Source organism: Kryptolebias marmoratus, linkage group LG19, assembly GCF_001649575.2.
Source record: "Kryptolebias marmoratus isolate JLee-2015 linkage group LG19, ASM164957v2, whole genome shotgun sequence".
Taxonomy (NCBI): domain Eukaryota; kingdom Metazoa; phylum Chordata; class Actinopteri; order Cyprinodontiformes; family Rivulidae; genus Kryptolebias; species Kryptolebias marmoratus.
Genome location: NC_051448.1, coordinates 18081818 through 18092265, shown reverse-complemented (window position 1 = coordinate 18092265; position 10448 = coordinate 18081818). Strand labels below are relative to the sequence as shown.

The following is a 10448-nucleotide window of genomic DNA, read 5'->3' as shown; positions in this document are numbered from 1 at the left end:
CCCCCCCCCCCCCCTTCCACCCTCTACGGATGTGCCAACTCCAATCATCTCAATTCTAAATCCCTCCTTTCAGGAGCGCACCTTGAGAATACCGAACGCGGGGCTCTGACACTTGTCTCGCAGCCAAAGGAGAAGTGCTTTCGGTGGATTTGAAAAGTTTGTTTTAGAGAAAATAAAACGAGAGGAAGGGATTCGGACCCAACAAGAGGGAAAGAAGATCCGAGCCTCGACTCGAGGACCAGTTATCCCATTGTCCTCTTCCTTTATTCAACTTAACATATGTACACTCTCACTTCCCTCTCCACGTATTTCCCATTATTCCCGTCTCCTCCTCCCTTCGACCTCCTCCCTGGTGGGTGGACGGCAGTTTAAATGGACATTCAATCCCAATCAGGGAGCACTCCGGGAGCTCGCTGGGCCGCCGAGCCCTAAATGGAGGGGGAAATGGATACATTAGGCGTCTGCGGCGAGAGCCTCCATCGCCACTAATAATGGCGCAGTAACGATCAAGGAGCCGAGGTTGCCGCGAGAGCGCCCGGAAACCTGGGCTCCCTGCAGACGCGCGCAGCCTGAGCGATGCGTCTGGACGGACGGACGGATGGGCCGACGAGTCAGGGAGGCCGATTCGGAGTTTTCTTCTTAATGTGTTTTTTTGAAAGAAATGGTCAGGTGTGACGTTCAGAGAGCAGCGGGGGAGAAAGGAAGTTGTGACAGACAGCCAGAGGCAAAGACAAGGATGGAGTCGGGGGTGGTGATCGTGTGTGTGTGTGTGTGTGTGTAGGGAGGGGGGTGGGGGGCTGTTAGTGCCCTCAGTTATTACTTCCATCTCCCATTCCCAGAGCTTTCAGAGCTGCGCTGCTCTTAGCTGATGGGGGCTGAGATCTGCCTCTTCCTGTCACCGAGCAGCAGCTCAGAAGAAACACGAGAATAATGACCGAGAGACGAGTCCTCGCCTCTCGCCTCAGCCCGTCAAGACCCACCTCCGCAAGCATCAGCGCTCATCACTCACTGGGTCAGAACTGCAGGGGCTCTGTTTGGTCCAAGTGGTCGCCTTTAACATCTGAGGAGGAAAACTTTTCCGTTTGAAGTCGTTTGTAGTAACCAGTCAGACCCAAAGATAAGAGTACGAACAAGTAAACGAAACGAACTGCCAGGTGTTCAGTGTTTACAGCTGCGGATTTATACACTACAGCCACCTAGGAGCTTTAAAATATACTGAGTTTATGTCTTTTAAGTGATACCTACTGAGCTCCGTGCAAGTCATTTCTTTTAACTTCAGAGGAAACAGGCGTACATTTGACTTTACTTTACTAGTTTCAGTGTAAAAATAATCATCAGCTTCAGCAGCTGCAGAAATACAGATTAAATATTCATCCGTGCAAAACTCTTGACTCGTTCCATCTTACCGCTCGCTACCAAAATGGCAACAGGCAGGTGATAATGTTTTCGCCTGCATGTGTCGGTGTGTCATGTTAGCAGAACATTTCTTGGATTTTATTTGGAGGTACATCTACAACTGATTCACTTTTCAAGTCAGCCCGATTCGAGATGGACGCTAAATACAGTAGCTACCTAACTGGTCTTGGAATACACAAAAAAGGGTACGACTCAGATAGTTTTGCAGATATTGAGCTGGAATTTGGTGTGGTACTAGCTGAGAGTCATTCAAAGCTATAAATCTTTGCTTAATGCTTTTTTGGCGTTAACTGTTGGTGTCAGCCGTGTTTGTCTGTTGGCAAAAATATCGCATGACTAACTGAGAGGACTTTGGTGAAACCTTTAAGTAATCAGTGGATGTACTGCGACAGCTGGTTAACTTTTGGAGTCAACTCGTTTTCAAGATGGCCGCCGCAGCTAAACGACCTGAGCAAACCCAAAAACTCCTACAGTTTTACTTATATGCAGCTAAAATGTGTTGTCGTAGTAGCTGAGACAGATCCCCGACTTGTACAGATCGCCAAGTTGTTTTTTTTTTTTTTTTGTTAAAAGCTTTGCCTTCAACTATTGGAGTCAACTCTGTCTGTCTGTTAGCGAAATATCTTATGAATGATTGAACGGATTTTATTGAAACTCTTGGAATAATATTGATTGATATGCATCTACAAATCATTAACTTTTGAGGTCCATCCAATGTGAGAGTGAGCCGCTTTAGCCAACTCAAAAATGGCTACAACTGAGTCGGTTTTACAGATTCTGAGCTAAAATCTGACGTGGTCACAGCTGAGCGTCATTTACAACACATACTCTGAGCTCTAACAGATCTCGCAATATCATGTCAGACTGCACATAATTTTATTTTCAAGGTTTTACCAAAACATCATGTATAATTGTCACAGCTCCATCTGTTCCTGCCACGCCTCTTGTCTCTAGTCATGCCACAGCCACTTAACTTCCTACTCCCAGTTTTCTAGCCACGCCTCAGTTTCCATGACCATTAGCCTCATCTGTTTCACCTGTTCCTGTCTCTATATATACTCACAGCTCCCAGTACTCAAGCGCCAGATTATTGAAAGCCTCACAGCCAGTAAATGTCCAGCGTTATATTCTCGTCCATGCCTAATCTCGACTCTTGCCTGTTCCACGACCATCGTCTCTTGCCTGCTCCCTGCCTGATACTGCTTTGGACTCTGACCTCTCGTTGCCGACCTCGCTTCGTTTATCTGGACCTCGCCCTTTGGATTCTCCCTCTCTGGTTTTGGCTTCGGACCTCTGACCCACCGGTAACGACCCTACGCCTGTACCTGGACTTTCCCTCTCGCCTCAGCCCCTTTCAGACAAGCCTGTCTGCACCTAGCTACCAAGCTAAGGAGGACTTACCTGTTCTGGTCCCGATCCACGACGGTCACGTGAGTGTGCTGTTCAGAGCCTCTGGTCCCGCTCTTAGTCTGTCCATAATAAAATCCTTAAAACTTCGTTACTGTGTTGCGAGTCTGAATCCTGTCAAGTCCTGCCTTGTCAATAATAGGATAAAAACCTAGCATTATTTGAAGGAACCCCCCTAAGATCTTATTATTAATGCTTTGTCATTTTGGGGCCAATGATTGAATAAAACCAGTTTAAAGGAATAAATCTGTCACTCCTGAAAAGTTTTGAACTGCAGGGAAGGAGAAGGAGAGGAGGAGGAAAACATGCCGCCTGTTTAAAAACAGGCTTATTAAGTTCCAGTAATCATGTGTTGCTCTTTATTTTGTCTTCCCAGCGCAAGTTATAGCACATGTCAGTCAGCTGAGCACTTAAACGCTCAGGCTGAGTGTCAGATAGACGAGCCGGTTAGCCGTCCAGTTAAACTGCCAGCGACTTCATCCCACCAGCAATTCAGCCTGTCAGTCAGGCAGTCAGTCAGACAGCATTAGTATGCATCCTGCCCTCAGACTCCTGCTCTCGGTTTAACACGCCGCAGCCGAGCAGGCAAAAACAGGGAGAGACAAAAAAATACAGCGAGAGGCCACTTTCAAAGCGGCCACGTTCTCAAGGTCTGCTGGGAGTGACCTCTGAACCCCGCGAGCGTCGGTGAGCTGAGTGAGCGCTTGTGCCGGCTGCGCTCCTCAGCGGAGGCCGCCGGGGAACTCGTTTAGGAGAGCAGAGGAGGCCGAGGCGGGNGGGGGGCGTCAGCGGGGCGAGGAGGCAGAGCACCTGACCACAAAAAACACAGGAACGCAGCAAAGAGGCGGGCACACACCACCTCTTTTCTCCTCATTCATGTTTTCATTTTTTCGTTTTTTGCCCATGTCTGTGTGTGTGTGTGTGTGTGTGTGTGTGTTGGTTTCTCTGTACAGTTAGCAAAATATCTCATGAACCACTTAACAGATTTCCGTAAAAAAAATTCAGAAAGTAGTCATTAAAAGTACACCTACAACTGATCAACCTTCACAGTAAACTCAATTCAAACTGGCCGTCAGAGCAAAGCAGCCATAGCCCACGCTAAAATAAAATGACTACATTTCTTTTAATTTTACAGATATCGAGTCCAAATTGTGGGGTGGTAGTAGCTAAGACTGATTCCTAACTCGCCAACTGATTGCGTGGGATCTGTGTTTAAAATGTTGCCATTAATTGTTGGGAGTCAGCGCTGTCTGTCTGTTAGCAAAATATCTCATGAACCACTTAACAGATTTTAGTGAGACTTTCAGAGAGTGATTATTGGGTTGACATCTACACCTGATTAATCTTTGGACTCAACCGAATTCAAGAAGCCCTCCACAGCCAACTGACCTTAGAAAACGCAAAAATGGCTGTAGCTCAGCCCCTTTACAGATACGGAGTTAAAATTTGGTGTGGTAGTAGCTAAGCATCGTCCCATCACATGCTTCGAGCGCAACACATTGTGCAACATCTTTGCATAAAACCTTGACAATAACTGTTAGAGTCAACCCTGTTTGTCTGTTAGCAAAATATCTCACGAACCACTGGGCAGATTTTAATAAAACTCTCAGAAAGCAATTATTATCTTCACATCTACAACGGATTTACTTTTGGAGTCACTCCAGTTCAAGAGGACTGGCTCAAACAACTGGCTTTAGAAAACACAAAAATGGCTCCAGGTCAGCCAGTTTTACAGGTATTGAGCTAAAATCTGGCGTAGTAGTAGCTGAGAGTCATCCTCAACACATACTGTGCCTCAACTACGCCAGAAATTGTCACATTGCGTAATGTCATCTTTAAAATTTGACCACAGTGGCCATAGCTCCATCGTTCCTGTTCATAAGATCCTCTTCTACGTCTGAAAGGCTGCGGGCGACGTGCATTCCCCCAAGGAATGTCAGGCCCTTTTATTTCACGTGTTTGTTTTTCTCTTTCTTTTTCCCTGCTCAATCTCAACGACCTCGGAACAAGCCACCCCGGTCGCTCTCAGCCGACTTTGTCGCCTCGGCTCGGCGGCATATGTCCCAGGCTTTTTACCTGCAGAGACAGCATGCACGCTCAGTTGGAGATATGAGTCACCGCTATCCACAGAGTGACAGCGCGATCGATACCGAGAGGGTTGGTGTGTGTGTGTGTGTGTGTGTGTGTGTGTGCGTGCATGTGTCTGTGTTGTGGGGGGGGGGTCAACAAGAGGCTGGAATTAGAAGGACAAATAGAGAGGGTTTACCAAGAAATTTAAACAGCAAAGAGAAGAGGCGAAGACAGCGGGAGGGGACACTTGCTTGTACTTTGGTAGTGCGTGCGTGTGTGTGTGTGGAAGAGCGCGCGCGTGTGTGTGTGTGGAGGGTAAACAGCGTTCGTGTCGTCGGGCTCATGTCAAACAGAGCCTGGTATTTCCTTTTCCCCTCCTCCCCTCTATCACTTTCTCCTCTGATGCACGATCCACCGCCATGTGGAAAAGGGGAGCGGTTGCTATGGCAACACAAAGCCCGACTGGAGAGAGAGAGGTGGGGGGAAGAAGGAAAGGTGGGGGGAGAGAGTGCACGTCAACCCGGTGGAGACCTAATGCGCTGCCCACACACACACACACACGCACACACACACACACACACGCACACACGCACATACACACAGAAAACGTGCAGCAAGTGATGAAGATTACAAAAGCGACTGTGTGCAGGGACTTACTTATAAGGTTATGGAGAGCAGCGGCGGCGATATCGGGGGGCCGAGCCACGCTAACTGCAGTCAACAAGATTAGCGTGGACACAGAGGGCTGGGGGTAAAAGGCTACAAAACACACTTACAACGAAAAAAAAAATAAAAAAATACCACCAAGAAGTCCATCATAATTCATCCGGCGCTTGTGTACGTGTCCTACAACATCAACCAAATATACGAGGCTGTTTTTTCTGGTAGAGGAGGGCCCTCGCCATGACAACTTGTATATTTTAATGAGCTTGTGGTTCCTGGGGCGAATTAAATTCCTCCTCGTGACATCAATCATAAATTTAACATTTGTGAAGGAGAGGAGGGGGGTGGGGGGGTGGGACCAAAGCAGGCTTTAGTTGCAGTGTTATTGATGCTGTGATACATGAGTGTTGGCATTTGGAGCCGAACAAAATGCGTCTGAGGCAGACACACACACACACAAAAAAAACAAAAAAAAACAGCAAACAGCGGGTCATCGTTTTGCGGAACACAAAGTGACCCCAGAGATGAGAGTGACAGCTGTTTTAGTGAGCTGGGACGGTTGTGTGGTGAGCGGCCAGCTTTGAGTAATGAGAGCTGTTGGCTCAGACGTTCTCCCCTGTTCTCTTCGCCGTCCACAAGTCCGGTTTGGAGCGTTACAATCTCCTCTGCCTGGTCTTGTTCAAAAAGTAGGACAGCAGCAGCAAAAAAAAAATAAAAGAAGAAGACTCCAACTCCGAAGCTGCGTCACAAACCTGTTTTTATTTGGGAGCTCGTGGATGTTCTCTTGGATTCTGACATTGGGGTTTTTTGTTTGTTTGTTTTTAACATTTTGTCCACAACCTTGAGGTGATCCACATCAGTCCACTGAAAACTAGAAGCACTCAGAGAGCACAAACCTCTGCCGAGGCCATAGGGGTCATTAACACATTGTAGGATCCTTATCACCACCAAAGTTTGATCACTTGGTTTTTGCTACAACCCCAACTTTTCCTGAAAATTTCATCCTTTTTAAGTAATTCTTCTAACAGACAGGGACAGACGGTCAAACAAACCAAGCAACACTACTGAAAGCATTACCTTCTTGGCAGAGAAAAAACAAAAAGTCCTGAACTGTAAGGAGCAGAAGCATCTACAGGGTTCAAAGAGCCTTCACTTCCAGTTTTGAAAAGGAAATTCAGAGCTCTGATACAATGGACGTCAATGAGAGTTGGGAAGAGCAAATGCTGCATTTTTTTGAGGACTTGATTAAAACAACCAAAACAAACGTGCGTTTCCACCACTAGGGGGAGAAATGGCTCGTGGTCAGACGTGGAGACAAAACAGAATTCCTAAAACCTCTCGAATTTGACGCCACTCCATTTTTGTTTCCTCTTCCAGAAGGAGAAAGTTGCGCTCAGTGTCTTCTTCAGAGGTTTTCGTGTCATTTCCTTCACTAGTTCCTGGTGCGGCGCCACCACAGGCGAGGAGGGGGACAGGTCGCTCAAAGGGTTTGGCTCGAATGCAGCGTGAATGAGAACCACAGCAGCTGAAAATGGAACAAATGTTGCAGTTTTGGTCCCCAAACGAACCGAGTCTGCCGGACTATCAGGTGTGAATACAGCCTAACTCTCCCAAAATTTGCCAATATATTGGTTTAAGGGTTCGCTAACCACCAGGCTAAGGACCAGTACCAGCTCCATGGACTGATCGGTACCAGGCCTTTCATTATATTAAAAACTAATGCAGTTATTTTTCACATCCTAGCACACCTACAAGCTAAGCCACCAATAAAACAAGTTCAAAACAAACTTCGCTGGAGAACTTATTTTCCCCGCACTAATCTGTGGGAAAGTTGTTTTGCATCAAACCAACTTGATTATTGATTGTTTCCCAACGAAGTGGCTTCAATCCTTCCATCCAGCTGCGTAAACCAGTTAAATATCAGAGTTGGATTTTCAACCAAATGCAAATTTTCAAGTCAGCCTCTCAAGTTTTTATCTTTTTCTGGATTTATTCCAAAGCAGCAGAATCGCGGATTTCTCTCCGATCAGCATCTTGTAAACCTCATTTGTAGATTTTCCTTCAATGACCTTTCTCTAAATTTTAAGCTACTGTTACATAAACAGACACATACCTTATTTATCCCAAAAATAGTTATCCTTGGTATCATTCTCCAACATTGTGAGCACATTAGCATGCTGCTAAACCGCACATGTAAACCATATTTACCATTGTAGCCGATAAAACACCTGTTATATCTTGAAGTATACTTCCATAAAACGCAACATGTTATAAATTTTGTCTGCTTTAACCTACATGTAATAAATCAGCCCTACTGGTCTTGCTAGAATCTTGATTTTGATGCGGAGGAATTCAGTCTTTGTGATATCTTTTATCACAGCAACAGCTTCAGGTGGGGCTTGCCGTTGCAGTAAAGCGACATTTACATTCGCCGTTTTGTTATTGTGCCCACTGGCAACACGTCCGCCTGCCCCTCCCTCTCCCCCCGACCGAGACTCTTATTTCATTTACTTAAACCTGACGGATAACCGGAGTCTTGATCCAAGCAGCAGCTCCCAGGATTAAAGCCCACCTCCTCCTGGGACCCATTTACGGTCGCTCTCCTAACGCCGTCCTCCCCGAAAGGTCTCTCTCGAACCCTTTACGCTGACATTTACCGCGATCTAAGGGCGTAATTAAAACAGACGTGCGCATCCCTGACTTGTCGCTAGATCACCTTCGAGTTAAGCACCGCTGATGGAGGTAAAGGGGAAACGATGCCTTTTAACGCAGCCTAAACAGTTTGTTATTAGCCGACTTCTTAATGCCAAATGAGCAATCGCTGCTATTTAGACAAAACAAACACTCAAAATTAGAGCCACTAATTACTTCGTTTGCCCTAGTGTAATGACTATTTGTTTTCATAATCAGATAATTATAAAGTTTGTTGAGCCAAACAATTGCTAGAACCTTTTTTTTTTCCATTTTCACCTGTATTGAACATCAGCTGATTTTTATACTTTTGTAAAATCCGCTTTGCCATAAGCCTAAATAAACTAAAAGGTGATTTTTTTCTTTAATAAAAAAGGAACAGTTCACATTTTTCAGCTATTATCAGCTGTAGCCTTTATTTAAAGGTAGCAGATTAGGGCTCCGGGGTCGATTTTGTACACATTTTTCTGTTATTGGTGCTTTTTAAGTTCCTTCAATGGAGAGAATCGTTTGCAGATTAATTGCTTCGATAACTTCTGTATGACTGTCGTTTACACAATATATACAAATGTCACTGCAGTTTCAGCGTGTGCAATGTCAATACGGCCAAGGCTTGCAATAAACTGCAAACACAAATGTTGCCCTAAATGCCCATTTAGATGGCTGTGGCCAAAATGGTAAATGATCAGAACAGAGTTTCCGACTAAGATCGTCCTAAACTGGGAAACGACGGCGTTGTCGCTGTTTTTGCGCGATCCTGTGCCCAGAGTTTGCCTCTCCGCTGCTACCACGTCACGTTTTAGCTCAATATCTGTAAAAATGACAGAGTTCTTGTTGTTTTTGCTTCTTCGCCCAATGAATATAAAAGAGAGAGGAGCCTATAGGATTTATATTTCAGTGAAAATGAAGTCTGTCCAGTGGCTCGTGAGGCACTGACTCCAAATAGTTAATGGCAACATTTAGTTAGCGTCCATAATAAGTTACTACCACACCAAATTTTAGCTCAATTTCTGTATAACTGACTGAAATATAACCATTTTTGTGTGTTTTTTATGGTCAGTTGGCTGTGGCAGCCATCTTGAATCGGATTGACTTCAAAGGTTTTAAGCAACTGATATTAAACCCCAAAAACTCAACTGCATGTTTTCCTACGAAGTCAAAGGGAGTGATTTGTTTTCCTTTATAGGGTCAAAAATCCACAGAGTGAGGTATTTTCTCAGCTCTTAAGAATTCCAATGAGCTTTTAACGTCTGCGGAGTTCTCCTGCGGGTCCAGCTGCTGCTGACGTTCAACATCGGCAGGACCGGATTCAGCCGAGCCCAGCGGTCGTTGGTAATCGAATGAATCACGGCGGCCTTAACTCGTTTATGACGCTTTCCCGCTCAATTTAACCTCACCTCGCTCATCAATACTGCCCCGTTGGCCTCCTTCGGACGGCCGGGGAATTCTCATCGAGCTGCTCGTCGAGGTCCGATCACCTTCTGCGGGCGCTTCCTCCTCCCTCCCTACCCCCCACCCCCCGTCCTTTTGTACCTTTCAAACCGACTTGTGTTTTACATGCTGCTAAATTTCTCTGTGTCTGCTGCTGTTTTTTTTTTTTTTTGCCTCCAGTTCCCCGTGGCGTGATCCAAAACGGCGCCCGCGTCAGGAGCCAGGCCCTGTTCCCCGTTATCAGACCCCTGCCCGTAAGCCCGGTGGGGAGCAGAACCTCGGCCATAAGGTGGGTAAACGGTGCTCCGGTCGCCGCCCCCTCGCCCGCCCTCGGCCGCGTAAATAACCTCAAACGGGGGCTTTCCCTCATAAAAACCTCACCTGGCACCTAAAAATGAGACGCGGCACCGAACTTCCCCGCTCGGTGTTTCGCGGACGGTCGCGTCTTCCAAAAGTCGTGGCGTTCACACGCTCCGGAGCATTTTCTCCAGGTGTGTTTTACAGAACGGACTCTCGGCGCACACAAACAGGTTTTTTTTCTTTAGAGGCCTCGTGATTCCCGGAACATTCGCGGCGTGCGTGGACATGCACATCCATCACGGCGGCATAAGAGTATAATGGTCGGCGCGGCGTGATGAATTAAACATACCCAAAGGCTCACACGAAGGTATGCAGCGAATATGTGATCACTGCGAGGGCCCCGTGTTTTCCTTATGAGATATTAATATGCTAACCCTCTCATTGTGAAGGAGAGTGTGGGTGGGTGGGTG

At 46.4% G+C, this 10448-nt stretch overlaps 1 protein-coding gene across 2 annotated transcripts in view; it reads left to right on the top strand.

The window, feature by feature from the left end:
* ches1 (checkpoint suppressor 1) overlaps positions 1–10448 on the top strand; it is an 82046-nt gene that overhangs the window by 64129 nt on the left and 7469 nt on the right. For both annotated transcript variants that reach the window (XM_017409206.3, XM_025004374.2), the window contains one exon: positions 9859–9967. In XM_017409206.3, the coding sequence (XP_017264695.1) occupies positions 9859–9967 (109 nt within the window). The remainder of the gene's footprint in view (positions 1–9858; positions 9968–10448) is intronic.